The sequence below is a fragment of the Melanostigma gelatinosum genome (genome assembly GCF_949748355.1).
Source record: "Melanostigma gelatinosum genome assembly, chromosome: 1".
In the NCBI taxonomy this organism is placed as follows: domain Eukaryota; kingdom Metazoa; phylum Chordata; class Actinopteri; order Perciformes; family Zoarcidae; genus Melanostigma; species Melanostigma gelatinosum.
This window is the reverse complement of record NC_136634.1, coordinates 4,077,488-4,092,904: the sequence shown is the minus strand read 5'-3', so window position 1 is coordinate 4,092,904 and position 15,417 is coordinate 4,077,488. Positions and strand designations below refer to the sequence as shown.

Genomic DNA, 15,417 nt, shown 5'->3' with positions numbered 1-15,417 from the left:
TTTATTGAGCTGGAATCATTGTGTTTTCATGAAGGGAAGTGCAGTGATATGAATCTGGGAAAACGTTTGATGACTTTGGCTTCTTACTTCATCAACCGTGCAGTCACAGCTCACCCGACTGAAGCAATAGTGAAAGTTGTGGCTTTGATTTCCGCGTAGAAGCGAAACCATGAGAAGGCCAGCAATAAAATCATTGATTGGAACATCAGTCATAGTCCTGACATCAGACTGAATCGATTCAGACGAGCAATCCATTTCCTTGAGCTTCAGCTGCCACAGAAAATGTGACGCATGCAGCCAATAAATCATCCTCCAGCAGCTTCGATTTCACGGGCGCTAACGTCCGGCAACGAAACGAATATTCTTTAGACTTCAACCACAATTCTGTCCTCCTGCATGTTGGCCATTTCCAAACCGCCGTCATTTGATCGGTTTTGCGCGCAATGTCGCCTTCAGAGAGGGATTTCTTGAATTGGCTGCACTTGTCTTCGTGTTAACAGGAATTCACAAAAATAATTACAATGCTGTTTAAAGCCTCAATTTGATGTTGTTTTAGTCTGTTTACAGTTTCCCTATGATTATATTGGTTGGAAAGAATACCCCAACATTTAGGATTGGCCCTATTCCCTCAAACATCACAAATGCAAACAAGGCTTTTATCATTTAAAACATACAGCACATTAATCCACATGTTTTGTTGCCTAAAACTAACCGAGTATTTCAGGATCTCTTCCTAAACCTAACTAAGTAGTTTCCTGTGAAGACAGAAGTTTATTTTGAAAAGACGGTATGCTGTGACGAGCTGATGAACACGTGTTGCTGGATTTTCGTAGAAAAACGCGCGACAAATGAGGAGTAACTTCTTTGTAAGATATCATGCAAACCTTTGTTTTTAGGATACCTTGATTGATATTGCATGTTGGGAAAATGTGTTTTCCCTAATTAAACCTACCGGTAATCTCAAACCACGAAAGTATATTTTAATCAGCCTTCAACGCTGAAGCACTTGAGCTTCATGACCTCAATTGGCTGCAGAAAAAAAATGGAAATGCTCCAACAACACAAGAATTCAAATAAAATCGCTTCTCCTCTCCTGCTTCTCATGGTTAGAACCTCTCCTGTTGTAATCAGGGAGAACTGAATTCCTGTGTTGGCCCAGCCATCCGTGGCAGCTTTTAATCAGGCAGAGAGGAAAAGACCATTTCTCCTGAGCCGATCTACACGTGGCCGAGAGGCTTTCACGTGGGACGACGTCATGTGCCCACAAAACTACAAACACCAAGAAACACGTTATTCCCAGCAGCTGCACTCACACACACACACACACACACACACACACACACAAGAAACCTCAACAAATGAACATCAAAGGGCACAACATCATTACATAACGTCTGTGCACCAGGAATCCGTCTGGAAGGTTTCTGTTGATTCTGTGGAAACGAGATTACATGTATGTACGACATGTGAAGGGTTGTGTTCAACAAGAGATTTCCTCGTGGCTGTGAGCCAAAAGGGAGACGCCATTTTTAAAATGTATGGATTCTGCTGCTGAATGTCAATGGGTAACGATGCCTGGACCATCAAAACCCGGACTAACAGGCTGAGGAACATCTTCTTCCCCAGAGCGCTTTCCTCCATGAATGTTTAGTTGATTTCAGTTTACCTTCACGATTATAGCTTCCCTTAATTTAACCATTAATGTAACCGAGTTCAGTGATCGACTTAGGGATGTCATCAAAATAATAAAATGCTCAGCGTAAACAAGCAAACGCTGACAAGCAAAGTTTTCGGTTTTGCATTTTTCCAGCAGCTGATGGAAGAATGATGTCACGAGTGAAAACATAGGGGGGGGGGGGGGGGTCCCAATTAGGCTTTGTAACAGGAAATGACAGGATTTATGGAAAACGTGGCCTTAATCTTCAGCCACTTTCACAGAAACAACAGCACTGGCAGATGGCAGCTATCGATCATTTCCGACAGAGGTCTCACTCTGTAATTGTTCCAAGAAATCAGAGTGAAATTGCACCTTTTAAATCCAAAGCTCGTGATCTTCCCTCACTGTCCCGTGCCCGTTGGGTCTGGTGCAGTCATTCACTTCCCTTCACAAATTCACACAAACATCTTGAACACGTTACTGGAATGAACCAGCGTCCTCTGTGGGACAGGCTGGATTGATGAAGTGCAGAGGCAGAAGATATTGTACGACATCTTTCATTCCCCTTCTTCTTCTTCTTCTCAGTCGGGAAGTTTGCTTTCCAAATTTGGGCATCAGAAGAGAAGTTTCCACAGCTGAGATGTTGAAATTATGACGTGAAAATGACTGATAATTCAAGAAAATAGTGCATTAATCCAATAATCTATCAACACTGTAAGAGGAAACGAGTCAGAGTGACCTTAAATAACGCGAAGAGTACGAACAAAACTTTTGGGAGGAAGTATACGTCTCGAACAACTGTTCCAAAGTGAAGTGAGAGCTCGCATGAGATCTTCTTTTGATGTTCTTAAATGAAACATCTGCACATTACGAGAGAGAGAGAGAGAGAGAGAGCGAGAGAGAGAGAGAGAGCAGACATGTGACTGAGGTTTACTGGACGGAATAAAGTGGTTTGAAAGACACGAGGGGAATAAAGCTCCCTTTGAACACATCTCACGGCCAATTTCCCCCCATTTCATCTTTACGTTACCACAGGGCTGCTGGCCGCCTGAAAGCCTCCTCTCATCTTTCTCTGTACGTCTTCATTCAGTTTCTGACAATTTTTAGATCCCAGTGGATGTACACGCACATCAAAGTGTTAGAAGGACGGAGACAGAGTGGGTTTTATGGTTGCAACAGATTTTGTCCATTTGAGAGTCTTTTATTGGGTTCGGGGAGTAAAAGAAAAGCAACACGTCGTCCTTTAAACAATGAATCTAACGCAAGTTATACGATGTGAGGATTTCTACTGATGTCACCACAACAAAAAGAGTATTCATGTCCTGTTTTAACAGGAATCTTTATGAATCATAACAAGTTATCTTTCATGAGTGCCACATATTTTGTCTTTATTATACCAAATTATTCTGTTTCTACAAGAAACTTTGGGGCACCATTTTCTGATAAGTTTATAAATGTTATAAATCAACAAGGCATTAGTAACTGCTTTTATTTATGTCACTAAATCATTAATATTTCATGAATAAATACATTCATAGAGTACTCTATTAATTGTGCAGTTATGTGTTATGGTGTTTTTAAATAGACTGTGGTCCAGAATCCAAACTGTCTGTTGGAGGATTAATCCTGGTGAATTAAAGAGCTTGCTAAAAAAGACAAGGAAAGTTTGATGATGGAGGACTTGATGCCACAACCTGGCAACCCAAACGTATTCCTATAGATGGCTTAAAAACGCTCTATAAAGAATCATTAAATCATTTGATGAACATTAATAAAGACATGAATAAATGCTAAATATAAACTCTTTATAAAGCGTGACTTATCAGAAAACTACGTACATAACTATTACTGTCGAATAAAATGAATGGAGTTTCCAACTCGTTCTCACTTGTCAAATACGGACGTTTTGGTTCAGTGACCATCGGCATCGGAGATCCTCCTCTGGCGTCTGGATGCGACTCATCGGGCCTTCAACTGACTCCAACGTAAACCCTCCTGAGGCTTCAGGGGACGGTAAAATCATGGGATGTAGTACAAAGTGCGCGAGAGTCACATGAGTCGCTAGTCACGTGACCCGTTTGTCACTCGCTCGTGAGTACGCTTCACATGAACCACGCTCTTTTCCGAAACCTGAACTAATTGGATTTTGTTGCCTTAACCCTAACTTCCTGTGAAGACGGAAGTTTATTTTGAAAGAACACGATGCGTTAAACAAGGGGGAATTTTGACGAATATAGTCTCGCCAAAATTGTACAGAAGTACAGTGCTTAAGGAAATGTTGAAGCTAACAATTAGGCTTTTATATTCAGAGTAAAACGAACGAAACAAACTGCAGCAGATTCAGGATAACATCAACAAACTGAGTGCATGTTTCTGTCTTCAGCTGCCCCCACCAGGCATGATGTTCAGTTCATGAGGGGACGTTTTCTACTGAAGCCTTCAGTGTTTTAATGACGTCGCTCCGCATGACGTCATTGGGGTCATTGAGACATTACTGCCCCGACAGGATGATGGAGTTCATCATCAGCGGCTCCCGAGGTGACGCCAGTGTGAAGACACCTGCTTTGATGGAGAATATATATATCGAGCAGACATCTAAATTCACACAATGATATGAAGACACAAAACTCAGGAACAATGAAATGCAGGACAAAAAGACGAAGGACGAAATGGAACTTTGGCTTCATATTTCATGTAGTTTATTGTCTGCTCTGTGGTCAATTTGTCCTCCTGCGGAAGATTGAGCGACACAATCGACATGGAACAAACCCTGAAGATCTTCAGATCTGCTGACTGTGTGCAGGGAGAGTGGAAAGGGAAGTAGCAAAATAGATTAGGGTCATTTCAATGGAAAAACAGGAAACACACTTTGTGCTTTAAAAGTCTCACTGTCATTTTAAACCTTTCACTGTAAATTCAACAGATAAAGTCTGAGACACAAACACGCCCCCTGGTGGGGGAAATATCTTTCATTCAGTATCTTCAGGCTGCAGTGAGATACAGTAGATCAATTATTAACATGTTTTCAAAAGCAATGTTTGTCCGTATTAGTTACGGTGGTAATTTTCCAGCCAGGAAGTTCTTCATCTTCATCTCAACTCATCGGCATGTAAAACGTGACCATGCGGCTGCAGACAGAAAGAAAGACATGTTCCTTCATACCGTATGTTCAGTACAGCAGGTGGAGGGTCGGGGCCCCTTGTAACGGCTTTAAATGTCCCCTGTGCTGTTGTCCCTTTTCCCTCTCCAGCAGCTCTGACCAGGTGTGCTGCCTTGCTCATGGCCTGGGAAGGAAGTGCTTAAAAGCTGCTGAGCCAGCAGCAGAAGAGAGAGGCCTCCGGTGTGGGGACTGCTGGTCGTGCTGCCGCTCAGCATACAAGTTGGTATTGTCTTGTGTGTTTGTTTGTTTTCGTGGTGTTAAATCCCATGGATTTGATTGTCTTAAAGGGTGTAATCGGTCGTTGATTTGAGTCAGTGGTGGAGTGTCGTTTGCCCCAAAGGGCTGCCCAAGGCTGGGGCATAACACCCATAAATAAAGTAACTGTTGGACTGCTGCTAGACACATGAACCTGACTGACATGTGGTCTACGTATGGTATATATATGTATATATATATATGTGTGTATGGAAATACAAATCTAGTATTCATCAGGTAGACAGCAGACATGTCACAAGTCATCTTCTATGTGATTGTTGTTGTTGTTTAAACTAGTTACAGGTAGTATTTCTTCCCGCTAAACACGTATCTCCTCTTCCTGTAGTTCTCTCTCCTCTTCCTGCAGAGCCATCGGAGGCGAGCGCTGTCCGTTCGGTCCCGGCTGGTCGACGGGAACGTCCGGTCGGGAAAAATCTCCGTCAGTTGGCTCACGAAAAACAGCTCGAGGCTTCGACCGGCCTGGGCCACCTCTGAGTCCGGCTGCACAGCAAACACAGATTAAGAATCACAAAGATATGTTAATTCTACTCCGATTCTATTTCTACCAAACTTGCTTTCACATTAATCTAAGATGATGAACGTGTTCCTGCTGAACATTGAGCTCAAAGTGGCACTGTGTCTTGTCAACAGCCTCACAAAGCTGTTAGCATGGCGCTCGTTAGATATCACCTGAGGTTCAGCATAAACTGCCAGATGGACACAACCTCCGTCGCTTCATATAAAAATGGAAAAAGTGCCCCAGTTTTCTGCTACATGTGAAACTTATTGTGTAAATAATTCAATTCCGCTAAAAACTAGATGAAGGCGGGAAGTCCACCCACGTAATTGAACGTAGAGCAGTTCTTGAACATCAGCAGGACGTCAGCGACAAACTGTTCGGCAGTGAAGTAGTGGAGGGTGTTGCTCTTGTCCAGTTTCCTGCGGATCACCGACAGGTCGATGGGCCTCTTGATGATCTGGTAGTAGTTTCGGGCCTGGAGCACATTCACAGAGATTACATCATTGTGGCGGAGATTGTTTTCATTTTTAACATCAAGGTTTGTGATGAAAGGTAAGTGGAACATTTTACATGGAGAGGACATTAAGCCAGCGTTTCCTCTACTTCACCATTGCATGCTGCCATCACTTGGTGTTTTACATGAGGCCAGCGCTGTAGAGCTCCTCTTTATCATTGGCAAATACAGGTTAAAGGTGGTGACATGTGATGTGTTACTGAATTACATCATTCTGTTTCTTTTAGATATATGTTTGATATTGAACCAATAGTGGCGTCATATAATCATGTGTAGGATGTGTTCTTGAAGGGACATTGTGTAGGATTTATTGGCATAAATAGTATATTTGTACTCTGATTATTCAGTGGTGTCAGGGTCATTTATTTGACATGATTTTTTAATCAGATTGACATGTTTTTAATGTAAATCTGTTGGACTGACCAGGACGCTGACGGGTTCATGGAACGGTGCGCTGAGCGTGTGACAGTACAACAGCAGAGTCAGCTTCTCACACCTCTGCACAGGAAACACACACACACACACACAGTCACTAACAAACATCTGTTCATCCGGGAGGATACCCTATCAGAGTCTGAGAAACAACTGTTGTTGGTAAGAAAAAGAAAACAAATTGACGAGTACAAAAGAAAAAGGTGATTGTTGTTAGTTGCTACGATGACAACACATGTAAGTGGAGTTGTGAAGTGTAGAGGTGGAAGAGGATGAAGCATGAATTAAGTTGTAATCGGGGAAGTTAGCCCCCTACAACTGTCGAAAAAGGCATCAGTACGCATAAAAATGGCCGCCGCTGTGACCATGCACCGATACGTTGATTTGAATGGCATTGTCCTTTTATTTCAGTGTTTGAAGTGAATAGTTTTACAGATGCTTTATATGTGACGAGGGTCTAAGTGATGGGACCCTGCAGCTCACCCTCTGGTCCTGGTTGGACAGTGTGTACGGGGCTTTGACTCCCCCACACGAGTGCTTGTCCTCGCAGTCGTAGGTCTCCACGGGCTGCTGGTCAGTTCTGCACAGCGTACACACCCAGTCACCTCTGTAGGACACACAGGACATCATTTAGACATTTCAAACAATCAATTTTCTTCACGTTCATCACACATTCTTTGCATGGACCGATGCACTCTGTATTTTTAAAATATGGCATTATTTTACTTTTTTTATCATTGTTAACAAATCCCATAAAACGACACATTAAATGCATCATAAAGTCAAGTATTGTCTGTGTAGCCTAAACATGTCATTTCTTATGACACGTGCTGCATTTGGAGGAAGCATTACTTCATTTAAAGTCCGCTTTCTAATTGTATTTGTTTGCTTTTTATTGGGAAATACTGAATTGTTTTCTTCTTCAAGCCTCTAAAAACAATCCTCTATCTTTGGTTGAACTGATCAGTAAACATTGCTTCGCTGTAAAGTGTCACAAGTTAAAAAAAGAGCCAAAATCACACAGTGAGAGCATTGTTTGTGATAGAGGTATACGTAGTGTGCCATCGTACGTACAGGGGGAAGCTGATGAGAGGAGGTATGTGACAGACCAAGTGGTAGACTTTAGGGCACAGGTCGCAGCACAGCAGATCTCCTCCGTTCCGACACGCGGCACAAAAATCTTCACTCTCCGTCTCCTCGGCTCCCGATCCAGGTCCGGGTCTCTGCACCGATGAGTCCTCCTCCTCCTCCTCCTCCTGTGAGCGGCAGAGATCAGGTCTTTCATCCTCACTGTCGTCCATTTGAACGACCTCACATTTAGTTTCGACTTCATCTTCCAGCTCCAGGGATCCGTCCTGATCCGCTTCCGGTTCCGGATCCAGTTCGATCACCATGGTCTGCTCCGGATCTGGATCCAAATAAAATGTTTCCGAATCACTTCTCCCATCCGGGTCCCACTCATCAGACCCAGAGTGGAACAGGATGTAGGTCTGATCTGGATTAGAGTCGCAGTCGAAGCCCGAGTCCCGCTCTGGTTCTCCGGAGGGGGAGCGGTCAGGACAGTACGGTTCAGTCCAGGAGGCCGGGGTGGTTTCTGGTTGGCTGCGATCAGTCTGAGGCGACGCTTCCGTTACCTCTGAAGTGTTTGCCTCATGATGACTGACTCCCTTCTGCAGACAGAGACAAAAGTGATCATAAAAGAGTCTCATCTTCAGTGAAACTTAAGTGTGTCGACCACCATCTCTGTACCTGCTGAGGTCGATCCAAACAAGAAGCGGCATCGTGGAGCGTTTGGCTCGGCAGTCGGACCAGAGAAACCACAGGCTGCAGAGATGACAAGCAGACTGACTGGAAGTTCAGACGCTCCAAGCTCACTACAGGGATGCAGGAGTTACCCAGAATCCTTTGGGCCTCTGGGTGAATCCTGTGGAAATAGATGAAGGCTTGGTTGACTTACTGCAAGTAGAACGCCAGTGTGTCACCGTCTGGAGTGAGCTATGTCTCGAAGGACACCAGCAGGACATTTCTTTCATTTGACCTTATACGTATCGTCCAACATGGACAATGTAATATCAATTCAGGAATACGTCCTCATTTTGTGATATACACATATTCACCAAGCAGCAACCTTCTGAGAAAACGACCCCAATTCTCTCTTGATTTATTCCCTCAGTAAACATTGTAAACATGAGTTTATGTCTCAATCTCTAGTTTCAAGTCTTCTTCAATACAGCATGATGTTCATTTAGTACATTATGGTCCGTTTAGAGTCAAATAGACCATAAAGCAGGAGATGCTTTAGGTCGTGGCTATCTTGTGATTGACAGGTTGCTACCGCTACCAGAACTGTATACGACGTCTCTACGTCAGTCCTCCACAGTCCACATATGGTCACTTACATCACTGGTTGCAAAAAAACAAAGACGGCAACCGGCAAAATGCCGGACTCGAGGGGGGTGGACTCATCCTGCTGAGCAGGAATACATTTTCTTATTGTGTTTGTTAGAGCGCGTGTTCCCCCTGCTGTCCTTTATTTTACCTTATTCTCTTCAGTAAAGCGGCCACAGCTTTTCCAGGTTGTCGTTGTCCAGATGAAGGAGAGGCGGCTCTGGTTTTTCTGTTGCAGGACTGGTTTGACTCCTTTTCCATCTCACAGAATCCACAACTGCAACGCTAATAAAAAAATAAATAGAGATTTAGTGTCTTCTCATCAAAATAAAAGTTGAATTAAATATCAATAACCCTTTGGTAATTTCCTCCCTCTCCCTCAACACTGTCCAGCTGTTGTGAGAACGGCTCTGCTCGATCATTAACTCTTTATCTGTAACACCGTCTGTGTCTGTGGGCCATTACGTGTTCTGCCGGGAGGCTCGGCTCCTCTGCTGTGGTTGTGGGACTTGGACCGGTCTCTGATGACCTGGCCTCCAGGGCCAGCCGCGCTCTACACTTGGCTGCCCGTGGCAATAAGGTGGCCCGCCTTTGGGGGAAGTTGCCATGGCATCTGTGAGGCCGGTGAGCCATCTCCAGGAAGACCGGGAGCCTCTTGGGGTGAGGAAACGGTTGAAAACACTCAAAGAAGCTGCTGGTTTGAAATGTCCTGTGAGCCCAGTGTTTGACGGCAAAAGAATCCAAACAAACATGAAACCCACCAAAGAAACAGCAGACGACGTACCATTTTAAGATCAATTGAACTGCTCTTTTGTGCAAGAAAAAAATTAAATCAACAAGTCAAATGAGTGACGATAACACATTTTAAAAAAGCATTGTGTACGAAACAGTGATCAACAAAAACAATTACATCTTTCAGGTTGAAGTCATCATAATTAAGCCTTACCTGAGTGTGAATACAAGCAATGAAAAAAACAAGATGTCTGCTTCAGAGAGACGGGTGAGTGTGCCTCCAGGTGTGAGCTGAGGATGAGAGGGATGGCCCCGCTGCAGTACCAAGGGGGGACACGGGTGATGTGATTGGTAGAGATTTGACAGGGGCCACCAGGGGATTCCAGGCATAAAGCATGTATAAAAACTACAGCGATGGAGCATCACACATGACATGAAGTGCATCCATTAGAGAACCATACAGAGAAGGAAAAAGATCCCTCACAGGTTGGAGGAAGTTGAATCCGTTGGAGGCTCAGTTCAGGTTGTCTTTTCTTCAGCTGGAGGTACAAACAGAGTTCACTCCCAGTGGATTCTGACCAATGACAAGTCACAGGCTGTGAAGTTGACTCAAGCTTTGAATAACAGACTGTATGTAAATCAACTTGAACTCTGTCTGATGCATCTGATTAAAAAAATCAGCTCGTTCATGTTTCAACTTTCATCTATTTCCATAGACCTTTACTCTACTCCATCGGCCTCAATGTGCATGTTCAGCGGTGGAGGAAATATTCTGATGAGTAAAAGTACTAATTACACACTGTAAAATACTGCTGTTATAAGTAAAAGTCCTGCATTGAACGTGTTAACCAAGAAAGTGTACTTAAAGTATTAAAACGCAAAGTACTGCTGAAGCTCATTGTCTTTTAAGAAGACAGGTACTCTCTTCAAACAGGATGCTACTTCATCTGTGCAAATCTAGATCTTAACATAAATATTGCTGTATAGAACTCTTCCAATACACAATTTTGATCTCTGATCCTGAAGTTATGGTTGACACGAGTGACGGACAATGTTGTTGGCATGCTGCATGGTTGTTTTGATGTATTTTGTTTTTGTTTAATTGAACTATTTGTTTAAATGTATTTCCTCCTGGCCTTTTGCCAGGTGCATGAATTGCTAGTATTATTTCTTACTTGATTAGGATTTGTTTTTGTTTTTCTTTGCAACAAAAAAACCCTTAATAAAATAAAACGCAAAGTACTCCATGCAAAATGTCCCCTGTGACTTTTATACTATAATATATGATATCGTAAAATTGTGATTTCTCATGCATTATTCTAAAAGGAGTATTTTACTGTAGTAGTTGATTGAGATGGAGTGCGGTCTGAAATATTTTGTTTAGTGGATCTGTTTTCATTCGTTGTAGTAAAGTAAAAATTACAATGTTTCCTTCGAGTAGAGTAGAAGAGCGGCATGAAAAGAAAAGACTCAAATAAAGTACAAGAAACTTAAATTTGCATTTTGTTTAACACTTAAACACTCAGCAGCACTGAAAATAAAGGTTTACAATCAGTTGAGAAATGTAAATTAAATATAATAGAATGAGCTCTTTTCTGATTTATTTTGTTGTTCAATATCTCATCTTTCTATTCTTTGAGAAGGATAAAATATGTTAAAATTAATAAAATTAGCCTTGTCATTACTACAGAAAAGTACACAATACATGACATACTGTATGAAATGCATGTATTTACTGTATACGCACACTTGTATTTGTTTAATGTATACATTTTAGCTTTCTCTAACATCCTCTGATTATTCTATCAGTCTACAATTATTTTGACGACAAGAAAACAAATAAAATGTTTCACAAAACAAGTCTTTGTTTTGGAAATCCAAGTGGCAAATGTGAGATGAGGATGAGCTGACTGTTTTTCACATGGATCCAATATGAGTGACAGACTCTGTGTAATCATGTGGTGCAGTGTTTTTTAAATATATATTTAAGGTTTTGTATTTTGTCGTTGATTTCTCTGTCTCTTAAAGACCCACATAGGGACCGGCATTGCAAATTAGCATATGCTATAAATGCTCTGAATACTTCTTCTTCCAATATTTGCAAATAACAGCTCCTTCCCACTTCTGTATTATATAGGGGGCGTAGCTTTCCATAAAATAACCCTAACCCTATGAATAAAAGGTTTCAATCTAATCTCAAACTAATGCAATTCAACAAATGTGAAAAACATATCAAAAGATATTTTTTAAAATACATTTATTGTTTTTAAATAAAATAACTGTAAATATATTACAAAAGTATGAGCACTAAAATATACATTAAGTACCAAAAGGAAAATGAGTCCACAGAATGGTGCATTTAAGAAGAATATGCTACATTTTATTGGATTATAATTATTGATGCACGTGTAAGCATTGCTTTAAATTCTGATTTGACTGTAAATATAATTTTTAGAAAATACTATAATAATACTTATTAATTGGTGGATTACAAAGTGCAAAGTACCATAAATACTTAGGTAAAGTACAAGTACTTCAAAATTGTTCTTAGGTGCAGTACCTGAGTAAATGTACTTAGTTACATATCAGCACTGATGGCTGTTTTGTGTACAATTCACAAAGTCGTTTCCTTCGTCCACCACTAGGCGTCGCTGTGTGTTTATTTTGCACTTTTGTAGCCAGGAGCCAAATCTCGCACAAAACCGCGAGGTTTACAAATCCCGTTCCTCTTTCTCCTAGCCTCCAAGATGGTAGGTGCTTTCACGCATCCCTGTGCTTTGAAATACAGTTAAATCTATGTCCATCCTTGTTCATTCGTACTGCAAACTATCATTCGGTGGTGGTTTACGGTGCAGCGAACTCCTACGGTCATTTACTGGGTGTTTTGTCCCGTGATTTACTACCATTATGGGATCTTGTGAGCGGTTTGCCGTGTTGAGAGCTGGGATCTCTTCGGCCCTCAGCTGCATCATTCAGCCAGAATATTCTCTCTATACTCGCATGTCTTAAACCGCGTACACAAAACTACCGTAGTCTAAATTAATGTAACAGTGGTAGTCCCGGTTTAATGTCTAAAAGTACTCGGGAGTAACGTGTTAAATGTTCAGTATGTTGTGAGAGTTAACAGCCTACCGGTAGATGCAGTTGAATTAGCGTTAGCCTCCAACGATGCTAGGTAGCATGAAAGCAGCTATTAAGAGATTGGTCTACGAATACCTGTTTTAGTGTGAAGTATTTGCTGTTAACGGTTCAAAGTTGACAGACTACAAAGGCTGTTGATACCAAGTAACGTAAGAGGTTGTTTGGCGTAGCTAGCTCCACTGGCTATGATAGAACCACGATTGTTGACACTCTGTAGTTTATTCTAATCGACACCAAATCTTTTCCTAACAGCCCACCAAGCAGACCAAGACTAGGAAGCTCCGAGGACACGTCAGCCACGGACATGGTCGCATTGGTAAGCGGTAGCCTGAGTTTAAAGGTGATCTCCATAGTCTCTCTGTGTGTGTGTGTGTGAGAGAGACACACACATGGTTCACTTCTAACTTGTCCATCGCCCCACAGGCAAGCACAGGAAGCATCCTGGAGGTCGTGGTAATGCTGGTGGTATGCATCACCACAGAATCAACTTCGACAAATAGTAAGTGCTGCATGACATGAAGAGATGCTACTTGTGTTGGGGTTTTCTACACAACGTGTTAATGTATTAACCCTCTGAATTAAATATGCATGTTCATGTTTACCAACACCCTGACACGAGTAAGTTTCAGTTCATGGGTTTGGGGAAATGTTGCACACTTGATGTTTTATTTAGTTTTCCTCTTTGCCTCCTGTTACAGTATCTGTTTTGTTGATAGTAGAGATGCATTTTGCTGTAGAGCCTAGAGTCTCACTTTGACATAACTCGTTGTCTTGGTGTGCTAGAGTCCTCTTAGAGTGAAGACTGGTCCTATTCACCGACTGGCTCTTTTGTAGGCCAGTCACCCACATGGTCAGTTACAAACTATTTATCACTGATGCTGCAGTCACTTAATCTTAATAACTGGGGGGGAAATAATCGTAGAAAGTTTATCCACACTTTGACGAAGTGACATGTTTATTTCTAAACTGTCTTTGGTTAATTTTGAAGTCTAGAGAGATTTATAAGACGAGCAACACCATTAAAATGATTGATTACTTGCCAAAGTCTTAACCTGTACAAAGCTTCCAACCCGCTTAAACGTTTCCAGCCTATGTCCTAGTCCAGCAGTTGACCTTTTTCCTCTGTCCTCCCTGTGTCTCCTTAGCCATCCTGGGTACTTCGGTAAGGTGGGTATGAGACATTACCATTTGAAGAGGAACACAACCCACTGCCCCACCATCAACCTGGACAAGCTGTGGCAGCTGGTGAGCGAGCAGACCAGGCTCAACTACGGCAAGAAGCCCGACGGACCCACGCCCATCATCGATGCCGTGCGCGCCGTAAGTAGTGACCAATGGTGTCGTTAACGGACGAGTTGTTTTGTCTCATCACTAAACGGAGGCAGAGGCTCAGTTGCAGAGTCTTTGACGTCAGATCTACAAGCTCATGCATCCACTGACAGTAGCCTCTGTATGAGTTTAACATTATGTAGCTTGGTAGATAGAAGAATGGTGTGTTGATAAAGCTTTGGGGTTGTGGAAGTAACTAACCCCTTTTCACTTTCTATGAATGATCGTTTCCCTGGTCCTATTTTTGATCTAAGCTCAACTTCACATATAGCGTACCTCTCTCTGTACTGGATGCAATGTTCTCATCTGACGTGTAGCAAGTCTATTTCGAGGTTAGGTTTGTTCAGTAGAGATGTATTTTGCTGTAGAGACTAGAGTCTCGCCTTGACAAAACTCATTGTCTTGGTGTGCTAGAGTCCTCTTAGAGTGAAGACTGGTCCTATTCACTGACTGGCTCTTTGTAGGCCAGTCGGCCACATGGTCAGTTACAGACTGCTTGATATCCCTGATGCTGCAGTCACATAAAATTAACTGGGGGGGAAATAGTCATTGAAATTGTATCCACACGTTGACGTAGGAATGACTGACACGAAGTGAAAGATTTGCTAAAGAATTGAAACATGCATGAACTTTTTGCGGTGTTACTTTAGTGACAAAACTGTAATTTTCTCCCCCTGTCTGTAATACTTGTTGGTATATTTCAGTCTGTACTTAAATGTTGCAAGCTACAATAAAAGGAATAATAACTGAGTCCATGCATTTGCATAACGTACTTGGTGCTGTGAGTCTTCCTATAACTGTATTTTGTATGTCGTGTTGTCCATATATTGTGGCATAACATGGGCAACGTGATTTGCCACTGTTCGTAGTGTGCTGCTGGACATGAAGACAGCAGTGGATCCATAACTTTATGGGCTTTATTGTCCATTTGGGGAAATCATTTTGCCAGACAAATTGTTTTTTTGTGATTATCTGGTTGCACTAATTTTTAATACATATTTTTTGCAGGGCTACTACAAAGTCCTGGGCAAAGGCAAGCTGCCCAAACAGCCAGTGATCGTCAAGGCCAAGTTCTTCAGCCGACGGGCCGAGGAGAAGATCAAGGCAGTGGGAGGAGCCTGTGTGCTGATGGCATAATGTTCCTCTCAGTGCGTTTTTTCAAAAATAAACTGTATAAATGGAACTACATGATTGTCATGTCTTAATTTAAATTCCTCCATATATGACAGTTCTGATGCGTGCTGCATTTGAAGTTGTGCTCTTTTGTAAAATGCCGCAATATTTGTTGC

At 42.1% G+C, this 15,417-nt stretch overlaps 1 protein-coding gene across 1 annotated transcript; it reads left to right on the top strand.

The window, feature by feature from the left end:
• The first annotated feature begins 12,380 nt into the window (after nucleotides 1–12,380).
• Nucleotides 12,381–15,314, top strand: rpl27a (ribosomal protein L27a). Its single transcript, XM_079280943.1, has 5 exons — nucleotides 12,381–12,408; nucleotides 13,052–13,115; nucleotides 13,223–13,298; nucleotides 13,945–14,119; nucleotides 15,137–15,314. Exons 1-5 carry the CDS (start codon nucleotides 12,406–12,408, stop codon nucleotides 15,263–15,265), a joined length of 447 nt encoding a protein of 148 aa, XP_079137069.1. The 5' UTR covers nucleotides 12,381–12,405; the 3' UTR covers nucleotides 15,266–15,314.
• The last annotated feature ends 103 nt before the right edge of the window (nucleotides 15,315–15,417 follow it).